This window comes from Neomonachus schauinslandi, chromosome 10 (assembly GCF_002201575.2).
Source record: "Neomonachus schauinslandi chromosome 10, ASM220157v2, whole genome shotgun sequence".
Classification (NCBI taxonomy): domain Eukaryota; kingdom Metazoa; phylum Chordata; class Mammalia; order Carnivora; family Phocidae; genus Neomonachus; species Neomonachus schauinslandi.
In genome coordinates this window covers 113,196,091-113,210,703 of record NC_058412.1, presented here as the reverse complement: position 1 = coordinate 113,210,703, position 14,613 = coordinate 113,196,091, and the positions used below count along the sequence as shown (strand labels likewise).

At 49.9% G+C, this 14,613-nt stretch overlaps 1 protein-coding gene across 1 annotated transcript in view; it reads left to right on the top strand.

Annotated features, from left to right (window-relative positions):
- The window catches only part of SNTA1 (syntrophin alpha 1), a 28,861-nt gene extending 14,248 nt beyond the window's left edge, over positions 1 to 14,613 (top strand). Inside the window, exons 3-8 of the mRNA XM_021688940.2 lie at positions 5,945 to 6,149; positions 9,636 to 9,843; positions 9,987 to 10,117; positions 12,777 to 12,973; positions 13,719 to 13,906; positions 13,990 to 14,613. Coding sequence (XP_021544615.1) covers positions 5,945 to 6,149; positions 9,636 to 9,843; positions 9,987 to 10,117; positions 12,777 to 12,973; positions 13,719 to 13,906; positions 13,990 to 14,082 — 1,022 coding nt within the window. The 3' untranslated portion in view covers positions 14,083 to 14,613. The remainder of the gene's footprint in view (positions 1 to 5,944; positions 6,150 to 9,635; positions 9,844 to 9,986; positions 10,118 to 12,776; positions 12,974 to 13,718; positions 13,907 to 13,989) is intronic.

Here is a 14,613-nt window from a genome sequence, read left to right as displayed (position 1 = left end):
GCGAGGAGGCCTCAGACTTGGGCTATTTATGGCCATACTCTGGCGCCTCCTGAACCCCACCCCCACTCTGGGACAAGCCAGTTGGTTTGTGAAACCCAAGCCCTGTTTTGGGCACCAGCTGGTGTGCTGTCCATTTATAGTATGTTTCTGTGGGAAAGGAGAAGGAGAACTCAGTTCTGGGACGTCCTGGGTGAGCAGGGGCTCTAAGTAGTTTCTCTGGCTTCAAAGTTGACAAATGTTCATTTGCTGAGCATGTAGCATAGGAGTTCCCTGCTGGATTCCGGGGACACAGAGATGAATCAGATGAGGTCCCTGCCCTCACAGTGCTCCCAGCCTGGTGGGGGACACAGACTCCCACACAGACACATAGGGAAGTGGGGTCTAGGGAACCACAGAAGTGATGGATATAGTGGATCCAGAGTGGGCATCTGGGAAGGCTTCCTAGAGGGGTGATGGAACTGGGCTGGGCTGTGGCACCTTCTCCCTCCTGAATGAACCTGTTCTGCCCTCGCATTCATTTCTCCATTTACAGAGCACTGACTCTGGGTTCAAATCAAGTCCAGTTGCTGTCCTCTAGGAGCTCCCATTTTGGTGAGAGAGCCACAACACATGAAATCACAGCAGAGTTCTAAGAAGGGCAGGGGTGGCTGATAGGTAAGAAAGTCATATATCTTGAGTCTCTTACCTGTGCCACATGTTTTATATCATCTTATTTAATTCTAAAATCTCTCTGAGGTAGACATTGTTATTCCTCTTTTATCGACTTGCAGAACGAGGCCCAGACAGGTGAATTTCCTTGTCCGTGGTCACAGAGCTAGACAGCGCTGGAGCTGGAATGCAAATCCAAGAGTGCCTGTCCCTAAATTATGTACTGAGGTGCCTGGGTGGCTCAGTCCATTGGGCGTCTGACTCTTGATTTCGGCTCAGGTCATGATCTCTCAGGGTTGTGAGATCGAGCCTTGTGTTAGTCTCCATGCTCAGCACAGAGTCTGCTTGAGATTCTCTCTCTTTCTCCCTCAGCCCCTCCCTGCTATCGAGCACACACACACTCTCTCTCAAATAAATAAATAGAAATCGTTAAAAAAATAAACTATGTGCTAAGGGCATTCTGTGCAGAGGGAACTGCATTTTCAAAGGTATACAAGTTTGGAAACTCATACAGCTCCTGAGAGCTCTGAAGAGGCCAGGATGATCAGACTAGAGGGTGAGATTAGGGATGTGGCAGGAGATGAAGCCAGAGAGGTAGGCAGGGCTCAGGTCCTGGAGAGCCTTGGATTTTGATGAAAGGTGCAGGGGAGCCAGAGCAGGACTTTATTCATTCAGGGGTGTGGCTAGTGACAGTAGGGGGATGTATCAGTTGTATCCCTCTCCCCATACAGGGTGAGGGGTGGGGAGGCTGTATTAATCAGGATGCTTTTGTCTGCAAGTAATAGGAGCTCAGTTTAAAGGCGTTTAGACATGGAAGGAAATGAGTTTTTTCCCAGAATACCTAAAAGCAGCATGACTACAGGGTAGATTAGTTTAAGGCTTCACCATCCTCAGTGTGCGGACCCCAATCCTTGTGTTAAAAAAGTGACTATCGTTATTCTAGGACCAACTCCCCTCCCAGCAACTTGTAAAGGCTAGAGAGAGGAGAGAAAGGGAAGGGAGTGTACTTTCCCTCACTTCTCATTGGCCAGAATTGTATCATCTGCCCCTTTCTGAACCAATCACAAGCAAGAGGGATGGAAAGATCAGGATTAGCCTTGACCAATCATGATTTTCTTCCTTGTTTGGGAAGAAGCCCAGCCAGTAGGGCTCAGGACTCTGTTAGCAAAGAGAAAAGGGGGAAATGGTTTGGCTGTCATTTAGCCAAACCATTTCCCCCTCCACCTCCATTGCCCCTTGAGACATAATCCAATAGTCAGTCCTGGGATAAGTCATTGCTGTAACGATGAGGATGAGTCATTGAGTCATTTTTAGTCCTAGTTCCCAAACTTCAGACCTAGGCTTAATTCTTTTAAGAAAACCTGCTCTTCGGGAAGCCTGCTTCTCCCTCTCCCACTCCCCCTGCGTGTGTTCCCTCTCGCTGTCTCTCTCTCTGTCAAATAAATAAATAAAATAAAATAATAAAAAAAAAGAAAACCTGCTCTTGTTTTCTTTTTTTTTTCTTTTTTTTTTTTAAAGATTTTTTATTTATTTATTTGAGAGAGCGAGAATGAGAGAGAGCACATGAGAGTGGGGAGGGTCAAGGGAGAAGCAGACTCCCCGCCGAGCAGGGAGCCCGACGCGGGACTCGATCCAGGGACTCCAGGATCATGACCCGAGCCGAAGGCAGTCGCCCAACCAACTGAGCCACCCAGGCGCCCTCTGCTCTTGTTTTCAACTTAATTGCTCTTCCAACCCTAGTAGGGTTTATAACTCCCTCTTGCTTTCACTGCTGTTTGCCTTGTATCCTGTCTGAGCCTGAGAGACAGTCTCCTGTGATAGAAATAGCTTCTTATCTGGCTTTTCCAGGGAGCTGGGCCAGTAACTGCTTCCTCACCCCTTCCTGGCTGGTCTGCTCATAGGCAGAGCATACTGGCAAGGCTTTGACTCCAGAAGTCAGATGGTTAGCAAGCCAGATGGCCATGAGGGCATGGTAGTTAAAGGGAGAGAATGGGAGGCTGCCCAAGGATTAGCAGGCGTAGGCACCCCTTAGTAGAGCAGCAGAGGGGACAGCCTAGCTAGGGGAAGGGAGACCAGTACTTGGGCAAGTCTTTTAACCACTTTGATGTACACACTGTCTTCCTAGTAGCTGATTTTAGGGATGAGGAGACTGCTGCTCATCAGAATTGGGAACAGTCCAGATGCCAGGGCAAATGTGGCAGACCCTGTTGGTTGCCTGCTTTCCAACTATTTCCCCTTCTTCGTTGCTAACAGAATCCTGATGTTATTGGGTGGAAATATGGTCTAAGTCATGACTATTCCCTTTTACTAATGATTGTGCTAGAAGTGGGCATGGAGCCCAGTCAGGCCAATGAGATATAAGTATTCCTGGGAATATTTACTTCTCTGATAAGGAGTTGTGAGGAGAAAGCCCTTTTTCTGCCTATCACCTCCCTGCTTTGGGTTTTGTCATGTAAGGAATGGTTGGCTTGAGCTGTGGCAGCCATCTTGTGGTCATGAGGCAAAGGCCAAGAGAATGGCAGAGAGGCCTACCCTGAATTCAGTGTCATTGAGTCACTGAACCAATCCTAAAATTGCCTTCCTCTAGACTGCTTTTTTATTTTTTATTATTTTTAAAAGATTTTATCTATTTATTTGAGAGAGAGAGAGAGCAAGCATGAGCAAGCATGAGCAGGAGGCAGGGGCAGAGGGAGAGGGAGAACCAGACTCCCCACCAAACAGGGAGCCCGATGCAGGACTCAATCCCAGGACCCTGGGATCATGACCTGAGCAGAAGGCAGACACTTCACTGACTGAGCTACCCCAGGCGCCCTAGACTGCTTTTTTAAATAGCATTTTATTATTTTAATTTATTTTTAAAAAATTTTTATAGGCTCCATGCCCAATGTGGGGCTTAAACTCATGACCCTGAGATCAAGAGTCGCATGCTCTACCAACTGAGCCAGCCAGGCACCTCTAATAAATATAGCAAGAGTGACCAAAATTGGGGTGCTTGGATGGCTCAGTCGTTGAGCATCTGCCTTCGGCTCAGGTCATGATCCCGGGGTCCTGGGATTGAGGCCCGCATCGGGCTCCCTGCTCCGCGGGGAGCCTGCTTCTCCCTCTCCCACTCTCCTTGCTTGTGTTCCCTCTCTCGCTGTGTCTCTCTCTGTCAAATAAATAAATAAAATCTTTAAAAAAAAAAAAGAATGACCAAAATATTTTATTACCAGTCAGCCTTAGTGGATGGATAATGTCTCCCATAGAACACTATGATTGATTTATGATGTCTTCCATGAGCAAGGGATAAAGAAGTAGTAGCTCAAGTGCATATGTTTACCATCCCAGTCCTACTAAGGCCAGTCCAATACCTGGCACATAGTAGGTAGTCAAGAAAACTGACTTGTTTCTGAATCTCTACTCCTATCAGGCTCTTCTCAGATCAACCTTGTCATCATATTACCTTTCACTTCTAGCTGCCTTTGTTAGTGAGATCTTCCTTTTCTGAAAAGGCATGGGTCCAGGCCCCACTCAAGACTGTTTTGGTTGCAAATATCATAACTCCCGTTGGGATGGTAGTTCGACTTTCTAAAGGACGAGTATCAGAAACTGGAGCATTAGCACGTGATTGGCAGGGCCTTCCCTCTGTCTCTCAACATGCATCTCCACTAATTCTCTCTACAAACCAGCTTTCTCCTCTTCTCTGTCCCCATAGCAGAAGGTGGTTGCCCCCATAGCATTCATGTTTGTTCAAGACACTGTCTAGAATCTCGCCCAGTCTCAATTTGGGTAACCTAGTGTAGGTCAGGTGTTCACCTTGGTCTAGCTAGCATAACCAGAAGGGCAGGATCACATATCAGAACATGAATTTATGGGTCAGTTGGGCAGAGAAGTAGATCTGGGCTGTTATTCTAGAACTCTGTTGTCCAGTGTGGTCACCACTGGCTCCAAGTGCCTATTTGAATTTAATTAAAAAAAATTAATTAAGATTAAATAAAAATAAAAATTCAGTTCCTCATTTGTACTAGCTACATTTCAAGTGCTCAATAGCCACATGTGGTGAGTGGCTACTATATTGGACAGCATATATATGGAACATTTACATAAGCACAGAAAACTCTTTTGGACAGTGCTATTCTAGAAGGTGTCCACTATACTTACTCAATGATGTTTGGTCAGAGCTAAGAGCATCTATATTGGTTAGGGTACAAGCTATGCTGCTATAACAGGAGACCCATAAAATCCTGTGACTTAAATATAATAGAAGTCCTGGGGCACCTGGATGGCTCAGTTGGTTGAACATCTGACTTTTAGTTTTGGCTCAGGTCATGATCTCAGGGTCCTGGGATCGAGTCCCACATAGGGCTCTGCACTCAGAGCAGAGTCTACTTGTTCCTCTCCCTTCTCCTCCACTCCCCCCCTGCTTGCATGCTCTCTCTCTCTCTCTCTCAAATAAATACATAAAAATCTTTTATAAATATATAATAGAAATCCTTGCTTTCTTAGGTAAGAGAACAAGTCTGACATGGCATCTCCAAAGTATCAGCGTCCATTTATTTCTGTTTTGTTGGTCAGCCTTCCTTAGACTGTGGCTCATGTCCTCATGGTCAGGATGGTGCTTCACCAGTCTGTGTTCCAGCCAGCTCAACCGTGTCAGGGGAAAAGAGGAGGAAAGGAAAGGCATGCCTCTTTCTTTAATAGGCAGGACTTGTCAGCAGCATACATCCCTTCTGCTCTCATCCTATTGGCCAGACTTGGTCATGTAAGCACTTGGAAAAGGAAGTCTCAAGCTGGAGGGCTATCTCTATATTGGAGGACAATTGGCAGCTGGTCCCACAGGACTATCTCATTCCATGCCTCCTCTTTGCAGATGAGAGGCTGGAGAAATAGAGGCAAACAATGGGCCAGTGGAAGAGCAGTTACACCTCCCGACTCCTATCTCAGTGCCCTTTCATTGTCGTGTTGTGCCTGTTGTCCATTCCCTTTAAGCAGCCATCCCAGAGGCCCAAACACTTCTGCTTACTTGGTTAGAACTTAGTCATGTGGCCACACCTAGCTGTAAAGGAGGCTGGGAAGTGTGGTTTTTCTTCCAGGTGGCATGGACATGGATTGGTCTATAAACCAGGGGCAACAGGAGAGCATGGATATCGGCATGCATCCAGTATTTTCTACCACACTGCCCTGTCAGAGACTAACCTAGAGGAGGACAGTGATATGGGACATGAATTAAACTCTTATGAATTAGTGACAATTGTGGTGTGTGCTACATGGGAGCCCATGTCACAACAATGTAACTGCTGACCTGTCCTCTGACCAGTCAAGTATATGAAGGAGGTCTCACCGTATTTCAAGAACTCTGCCAGCGGGACCTCGGTTGGCTGGGATTTGCCTCCTGCTTCACCCCTTCAGCGACAGCCATCTTCCCCTGGCCCCCCTCCCCGGGACCTCAGTGATGCCAAACACATGTCCTTGAAGATGGCATATGTCTCAAGGAGGTGCACCCCCAGTGACCCGGAGCCCAGGTAAGTCTGGGGTGGGGGGCAACTCAAACAGATATACCTTGGTGGTAAGTGGTGGGGCCAAAGGAAAGATAGCCCAGTGTTGCAAGTGACCAGCACAATGTCTGAACATAGTAGGGCTTAAGAAATGTTTGTTGAATGGATGTAAGAGTGAAGAGGATGATGATACGCTTGGCTTCTCTCTTTTTCCTCTGAGCAGTTCACATCTGAGGAGGAGTTTGGTCTGTGGAAGAGCCCTGGGTTCCAGTCCTGGTTCTCCTTGAACTAGTCCCTTCTCCTCCCTGACCTTTAGATTCCTCACTGGGAAATAAAGTTTCCAGACTCAGTGATCCCCTCAAGTCTCTTCTAACTCTGCTGAGGTTCTTAGACGTCTAGTAACATTCGTGTCAGGGCCATGGAAAATTACCATCCTTCACACATGAGCAGCCCTTAACGGTTCACTGATGATGATAAGATTGGTAACAGCCGACAGTATTGAGTGTTTACCAAGCACGATTTAAAGATTTTTATTTATTTATTTGAGAGAGAGCACAGAGAGAGGGCCAGAGGGAGAAGCAGACTCCCTGCCGAGCAGGGAGCCCGATGCGGGACTCGATCCCGGGACTCCGGGATCATGACCTGAGCCGAAGGCAGTCGCCCAACCGACTGAGCCACCCAGGCACCCACCAAGCACGATTTAATTTAACTCTCGCAGCGACCCTATGAGCAAAGTCCTATTATTTCACCCCCACTTTGTAGATGAGGACAGAGAGAGGAAGTAACCTGCCCAAGATCACACACCCAGGAAGGGATGGAACTTGCCTCACTCCAGGTAGCCCTCTCTGCTTTAGAAACTGTAGGTGCCTGAGTGAGGGTGGTGGTTGAATGGAGTATATGTGGATCAAGCGGGGTATGTGGTTATCTGGGGTGGTGTATACATAGCGTGAGCATAAAAGGCTTGTGCTGTGGGTCCTAGTTACAGCTGGGGTTCAATGCCAGGCGGATGCCCAATATTGGCCTGGAGGCTCAGCATCCAGATCTACTAACCGTAACCCTAGCCCTACTCGATGCCCCGGCCCCAGCCTGCCCCCATGAGGCAAGAACTGGTGATTCACAGGTCATTTAAGGTGTTCCACCAAAGGGCCCTTTTGTGTTGGGTGAAGGTAAGGTGGTATTAGTTCTTCCTGAGACTTACCGAACATTAGGTTAATCATGGTTCCCAGCCTGATCCCAGACATCACCTGAAGCATGTGTGTACATGTATTTCTGTGTGTACACATGGAATTGACATGTAAATTCAAGTGTTTGTGTGTATATGTGAGCATTTGCATGGGTATGGGCATAGATTTGTGCATGTTTATGTTAATATTACATGTGTATATGCATGTCCGCATGTGCTTGACCACGTGCACATGTGTAACACAGGTAACTTGGATATAACTGTGGTTCCTTATCAGCACTAAATATCCCAGTCAAAGGAACATAATCTGGTAACCAAAATAGAATGAAAAATATTTCACACTTGTACTAAGTGTTAGGATTACGTTGGGCTGCAAGTATCAGAAACACCGATAAGCCATGGCTAAGATAGATGACGGATTTATTTTTCCACATGTTTAAGAAATAGTCCAGGGTCAGCTACTTAGGCTTTTATCACTACTCAAGAATGCCCTTGATGAGTCAAGCTTCCAGCCTCTTCCTCTGCCATTTTTATTGTGTATTTTCTTTCTTTCTTTTTTTTAAGATTTTATTTATTTGACAGAGACACAGTGAGAGAGGGAACACAAGCAGGGGGAGTGGGAGAGGAAGAAGCAGGCTTCCTGCTGAGCAGGGAGCCCAACACAGGGCTTCATCCCAGCACCCTGAGATCATGACCCGAGCCGAAGGCAGACGCTTAACGACTGAGCCACCCAGGTGCCCCTATTATGTATTTTCTTCTTGGAGGTAGAGCGGTGGCTGTGCCTTGAAGCCTGTGTTCGTATTCCAGACAGGAAGAAGGCAAGAGGCAAAGGAACTTTTCTCCTGGTATTTTGTTCTTTTGTGCATAACAAACCATCCTAAAATTTAGTGGCTTGGGAGATGAGAGTTTATTATTTCTTACAAGTCTGTGATCTGAGCTGGCTTGGCTGGCCAGTTCTTCTGCTTTATGTGGTATCTGCTGGGGCTGGAAGTACAAGATGGTTGCTTCGCCCCCATGGTGCTGCCTCAGCTGGAATGATTGGAACAGCCAGGGACCGGCTAAGCATTCCTCTGTCCATAAGGCCTTTCTATGTGCCTTGTTTGATTGGTCCCAGGGGACTTAGATTTCGTGGTGGCTTGGGAATGCCAGAATGTCACTTCTGTCATATTTTATTTGTCAAACCAAGTTACAAGATCAAGGAGAAGAGAAATAAGCTTCAACTCTTGATGAGAAAAGTGGACTGTGTGGACAGGGAGGGATGGAATTGGTGGAGGCCATCTCTGGAGAGTAACCACCCCATCTAGGGAAGTTTTACCTTCATTTGGGAAGGGATGTCCTCCCCCAGAGACTTCTGTCTATATCTCATGGTGGCCAGCCTTAGCTGCAAGGGAGGTGGGAATTCAAGTATTTTGCTTCCTAGTTCTGCAGTAGAGGGGGGCAGAGGAGAAAGGGGTTGGGATAGGTATTGTGTGAGCCATCCTCCACCTTCTGCCCCACTTCCTCTGTGACAGAAAGGGCAAAGAGGAGTGAATCTTTAATGGTCCACATAACGTTTTAAAATCCTTTCCCTGTCACTGCTCCTCTTGATACCTCCCTGAAACCCTTCCCCCACACTTGTCCACATGGCTTTTTCTCTCCCTCCCTTCCCCCTCCTCCAGCTCTTTTTTTTTTTAAAGATTTTATTTATTTATTTGACAGAGAGAGAGAGGGAGAGACAGTAAGAGAGTGAGCACAAGCAGGGGGAGTGGGAGAGGGAGAAGCAGGCTTCCCGCTGAGCAGGGAGCCCGATGCAGGGCTCGATCCCAGGACCCTGGGGACCCTGGGATCATGACCTGAGCCGAAGGCAGATGCTTAATGACTGAGCCACCCAGGCTCCCCCCTCCAGCTCTTTTTATGTAGACTGACTTGACCTCTCAGTTTTCATGCTCTCCGCCCGCCCCCATTAGTGTATCACGTGGGTCCTGTGCCACAGGGGAGAAGCTGGGAGCTGGCTCAGCAAGAGACTCCTTCTCCTTAGAAACCAGGAGAAAAAAAGCAAGATCATGAATCCTCACACAGTGATTTTGGCTCCTATCACACATGTGTGCGTATGTGTTTAATTTGTATGTATATGCCTATGTGTGTATATGTCATAGGCTCTTGTCTCTAGACCCCGTGAAGCCCCAGTTGTGGCTGGGAGCCCCAGCAGTGAGTGTCGCTCCTGATTGTCTCATGGATACCCTGCGGTTTCTCCCGGTTTTGCAGAGAATGGGGTTTTGGGCCAGATTTCAAGGTTGGGCAGCTGCAGCCTAGTAGACCGGTCCTCCCCTCCACTCTGTTTGTGCCTGCAGGTATTTGGAGATCTGTTCAGCAGATGGCCAAGACACCCTCTTCCTGAGGGCCAAGGATGAGGCTAGTGCAAAGTCGTGGGCAGCTGCTGTCCAGGCCCAGGTCAACGCTCTGATGCCTCGGGTCAAGGACGAGCTGCAGGCACTGCTGGCAGCCACGGGCACAGCTGGGAGCCAGGACATCAAGCAGATGGGCTGGCTGACTGAGCAGGTGCCTGCTGGGCCAGGCCTCTGTCCCCCACCTCGACCCTTCCTCTGGAGCTAACCGCATTCCCATGCACCATCCCACTCCACCCTGGCCCTCTGACCCCCCGCCCCCTCTGCTTCACCTCACTGTTGCCTTGCCCCCTGCAGCTGCCCAGTGGGGGCACAGCACCCACCCTGGCCTTGCTGACCGAGAAGGAGCTGCTTCTCTACTGCCACCTACCCCAGACCCGTGAGGCTCTGAGCCAGCCAGCCCGTACTGTCCCCCTCATTGCCACCAGGTATCCACGGGCAGGCAGGGGTGTCTGTCTCACCCAGAGGTTGGGGGGGTGATGCTCTCAATGGGCCTCAGAAGTGGGGGATTCCAGCCTCACTCTGCCCTGAGTTATTTCCCAGGTGACCTGAAGCAAGTCTCTATGTTGTCTGGGCCTCAGTTTCTTCATCTGTAAAATGGGGGCTTGCAAGAGAAGGGTGTGACGTCCCACTAGGCACTCATTGATTGACACCTACTCTGCCCAGATCTGTGCAGCATGGTTCAGGGGACAGGGAGCTGATCCCAACAGTCTTCCCTCAGGGAGCACCCAGTCTGGTAGGGGAGGCTGACCTAGGAACAGCCTTCATAGCGCAGAGTTGTAGGAACCCCTTTACTCTGCCTGGCCTGGTGGGGAAGGCTTTAGCAGGAGGTGCTATTGAGCTGGACTTTGACGAATGAGTAGAAGTTTGCTATTTAAGAAAGAGTGGAAAAGCATCTTATATAGAGAGAACAACATGGTCAAAGGTACAGAAGTATTAAGGGCTATAGGGTGTTCATAGAGCTCTGAGTAAACTCAGGATGTAGACTCTATACAGGAAATGGAGAGAAATGAGACAGGGAGTTGGCAGGGCCTGATCTTGCAGAACTTCTCCTGCCTGATTAAGGAATGCTAGTAGCCTTACCTTAAGAGTTGTGGCAGAGTGGAAGGGTTTTAGCCTGGGAGTAAGGTGACCTGTGTTGTGTGTTTTTTAAAATTTTTTAAAAATTATTTTTAAAGATTCTTTAAAAAAAGACTTATTTTAATTTTTAAAGATTTTATTTATTTATGAGAGAGTGCAAGAGAGAGCAGGAAGGGGAGAGGGGCAGAGGGAGAGGGAGAAGCAGGCCCTCCCCACACCCCGCTGAGCAGGGAGCCCTACACGAGGGCTCGATTCCAGGACCCAGAGATCATGACCTGAGTGGAAGGCAGATACTCAACTGACTGAGCCACCCAGGTGCCCTTTATTTATTTATTTTAGAGAGAGAGAGAGAGTGAGAGCAAGCAGGGGGAGGGGCAGAAGAAGAGGGAGAAGGAGAGAGAGAATCCCAAGCAGACTCCCTGCTGAATGCGGAACCTGGAGCGGGGCTTGATCTCACAACCCTGAGATCATGACCTGAGCCGAAACCGAGAGTCGGATGCTTACCTCTGAGCCACCCAGGCGTGCCGACTTGGGTTAAGTTTTAGAAGAATCCCTGTGGCTGCCACGTGGAAAATGCACTGGAGGGGGCAGAATGGAAACTGGGAGGCTGGTGTAGTCATGCAGGAGAGATGGTGGAGGTGGGTGGAGGCAGCAGATGGAGAAGAAAGGCCGCATTTGCATTGGAAGACACACGGGTGGTAAAATTAACTGGGCTTAGTGCTTGCCAGATGGGGAGGGTGAGGGAGGTGTCCAGGATGAATGGATGAATGGGAGGTTTGGAACTTGTGTCTGGGCGAGCAGTGGGACTAGGGGTGGGAGTGCAACACGGGGAGGCTGGAGCAAGATGCTGAGTTGAGTGCAAATTGTGTGGGGGATGGATAGGGAGCTTGGGTAGGAATCTTGGGGAATTGTGGGTTTATAGTTCTGGGCTGGAAAATGGGAAACTGGGTGTCAGCAGCAGCTCTGGTTCGTAGCTGAAGTTATGAGACAGTGTGTGGAGTGAGGAGCAAAGAGGGCTAAGGGCCAGAGCTCCGAGTCTGTTGCGCAGGGAGGGGGAGTAAGCTGCCCAAGGTTACATGCAAGTGGGAATCGAACTGAATGCCTGGGCCCTTGCTGCTCATGTCTCTTCCTCTGGATGGGGCTCTGGCCCGTGGGTCAGGAGCCAGCTGTCTACCAGGAATAAGCAGGTCATGGATTGCCACACTAATCAAGTGACTCATTAATTCAGGTCACAGATGTTTATTGAACACGTACTACATGCCAGGCATTGCTTTATTTATTTTTTAAAAGATTTTATTTATTTATTTGACAGAGAGAGACATAGTGAGAGAGGGAACACAAGCAGGGGGAGTGGGAGAGGGAGAAGCAGGCTTCCCGCCGAGCAGGGAGCCCGATGTGGGACTCGATCCCAGGACCCTGGGATCATGACCTGAGCCGAAGGCAGACGCCTAACGACTGAGCCACCCAGGCGCCCCCGGGCATTGCTTTAATTGCTGAGAATAGAGTGGTGAACAAATTAGACAAAAATTTATATCCTAGATGATATTTTGGTGAAAAAGACAATCAAAAACCAAGTGAAACAAATAAAGAATAAGTATAATTTCTGGTATCATGATGAAAAGTAAGGCTAGTGAGTGCCTATTTTAGACAGGGAAGGCTTCTCAGAGGAGACGACGTTTGAGCAAAATCTGAAGGAAGTGAGGGAGTGAGCCACGCAGGCCAGGGAAGAGCGCACTTGACAGAGGGAACAGTATGTGCAGACGTGCTGAGGCAAGAATGTGCCCGGTATGTTTGAAGACAGCAGTATGGCTGGAGCTGAGGGAACAAGGGGGTAGGGTGGCAGGAGGTGGGCTCCTGTGAGGCTATCAGGGCACAGCTGGAAGTCCTGTTCGCTGATGAGGTGGTAAAGGAGTCACAGGGTCCCTTCCCAGGTCAGCACGCCCTTGGCCTAATTCCCCACTGTCTGAGACCTCACACTTAGCCCTCTCCCCCCTGCCCCGCCCCTAGGCTGGTGTATTCAGGCCCCTCCAAGGGTGCGGTGCCCTACGATGCAGAGCTCTCTTTTGCCCTGCGCACGGGCACACGTCATGGTGTGGACTCTCGCCTATTCAGTGTGGAGTCGCCACAAGAGCTGGCCGCCTGGACCCGCCAACTGGTGGATGGCTGTCACCGGGCTGCTGAGGGTGTGCAGGAGGTGTCTACAGGTGGGCTGGGTGGGTCTGGGAGTGCCTCTCTGGTGATGAGCCTCTCACCCCCAGAGGCATTCAAACTTCCCTCTTCAGGAGGGAAGGTGCTTCAGGAGGGGGATATAAAGTGGGCTTTAGGGTCCCTAAGAACTCTCTCTTTTGGGTGTGCAGGTGCTCCAGCACGTAGTAAGTCCCTTTTCCCTGGGTTTACTTGCCCTGGCTTCGTGATTCCACTGCGGCGGGGGGGGGGGGGGATGTGAGAGATGGCTTTTGGAGTACGGTTGCCAGATAAAATATAGGACACCCACTTAAATGTGGATTTCAGATAAACAACGAATACTTTTTTAGTGTAAGTATGTCCAAATTATCCATTGCTTCTCTGAAATTCACATTTAACTGGGCAATTCTACAGGTCTCTAAGGTCTCCAAGGGCCATGCTCGGTGGGTCTACTGATACCTTTATAGGGAGTGAGGGAGTGGGCCTTCTGAACATGGCAGAGTTTCAGCTTTCCCTTTCCACTTTTGGTGTTGCTGGAAGTGGGACTAGAAGTGGGGCATAGTTTCTCTGAGCGCCCGTTTTTCTGTATTTGAGGGTGGGGCAACTCGATGCAGGGTGAATGTACAGATGGCACACCGGGCAGTGAGCTTCCCATCCCGAGTGGTATTCAAGCCCTCTTCGTGGAGTTGCTGGCGAGGGTCGGACACGGGGCTCGTGGTCTCTGAGGTGCCAGCAGTCCCTGTCCCCCCCCCCCCACCCCCGCAGCCTGCACGTGGAACGGCCGTCCCTGCAGCCTCTCCGTGCACATCGACAAGGGCTTCACGCTGTGGGCGGTGGAGCCCGGCGCCGCCCGAGCCATGCTGCTTCGACAGCCCTTTGAGAAGCTGCAGATGTCCTCGGATGATGGTGCCAGCCTCCTCTTCCTGGACTTCGGGGGTGCTGAAGGAGAGATTGTGAGTGTAGGGGGCGGGGGGCCATGTTGTCCTGGAGGCCAGGCTGGATGGGGCTCCTGACCCTTCTCTCATCCACCCTGCAGGAGCTGGACCTGCATTCGTGCCCCAAAACCATGGTCTTCATCATCCACTCCTTCCTCTCGGCCAAAGTCACCCGCCTGGGGCTTTTGGCCTAGAGGTCACCGGATGCACTCGCCCTGAAGAGAGGGTGTCTGCCACATGGCCCGACCTGGCCCTCCACTGACTGCCTGCTCACCACTGGGCTGAGGGAAGGGAGCGGAAAGGAATAAGAGTGCAAAGTCCCAGCCTCTAAGGGAGGCTGGGGATAGTCTTGGGACTGGGACCCAGACTTAGGACACAGTGGATCCTGCCTGTGATGGGGTAACCTCCCAGCTGCCCCACCATTCCCCTACCAGTGCCTTTTGCAGAGAGATATTTTGTGTACACAAAAGCCATTCCGAGCCTGGGACCTGCCCCTGTGGCGATCCTGACCCCAAACCACAACTGCCAGGCCTCCTGGAGGCCCCAAAGCCACCCTCAGAGCCCTCATCTGAAGCTGGAGTTCCTGGGGGTCCATGGCAAGAGAAAGAGAGGAACCTTTCTGTTCATTTCTCCCCTCAGCTCCACCACCTGGGGCATCAGTTTTCCTCTTCATCCTCTCTCCTCCTTCCTCTTGGATAAATAAATGGCCTGTGAGCGCGTAGGCA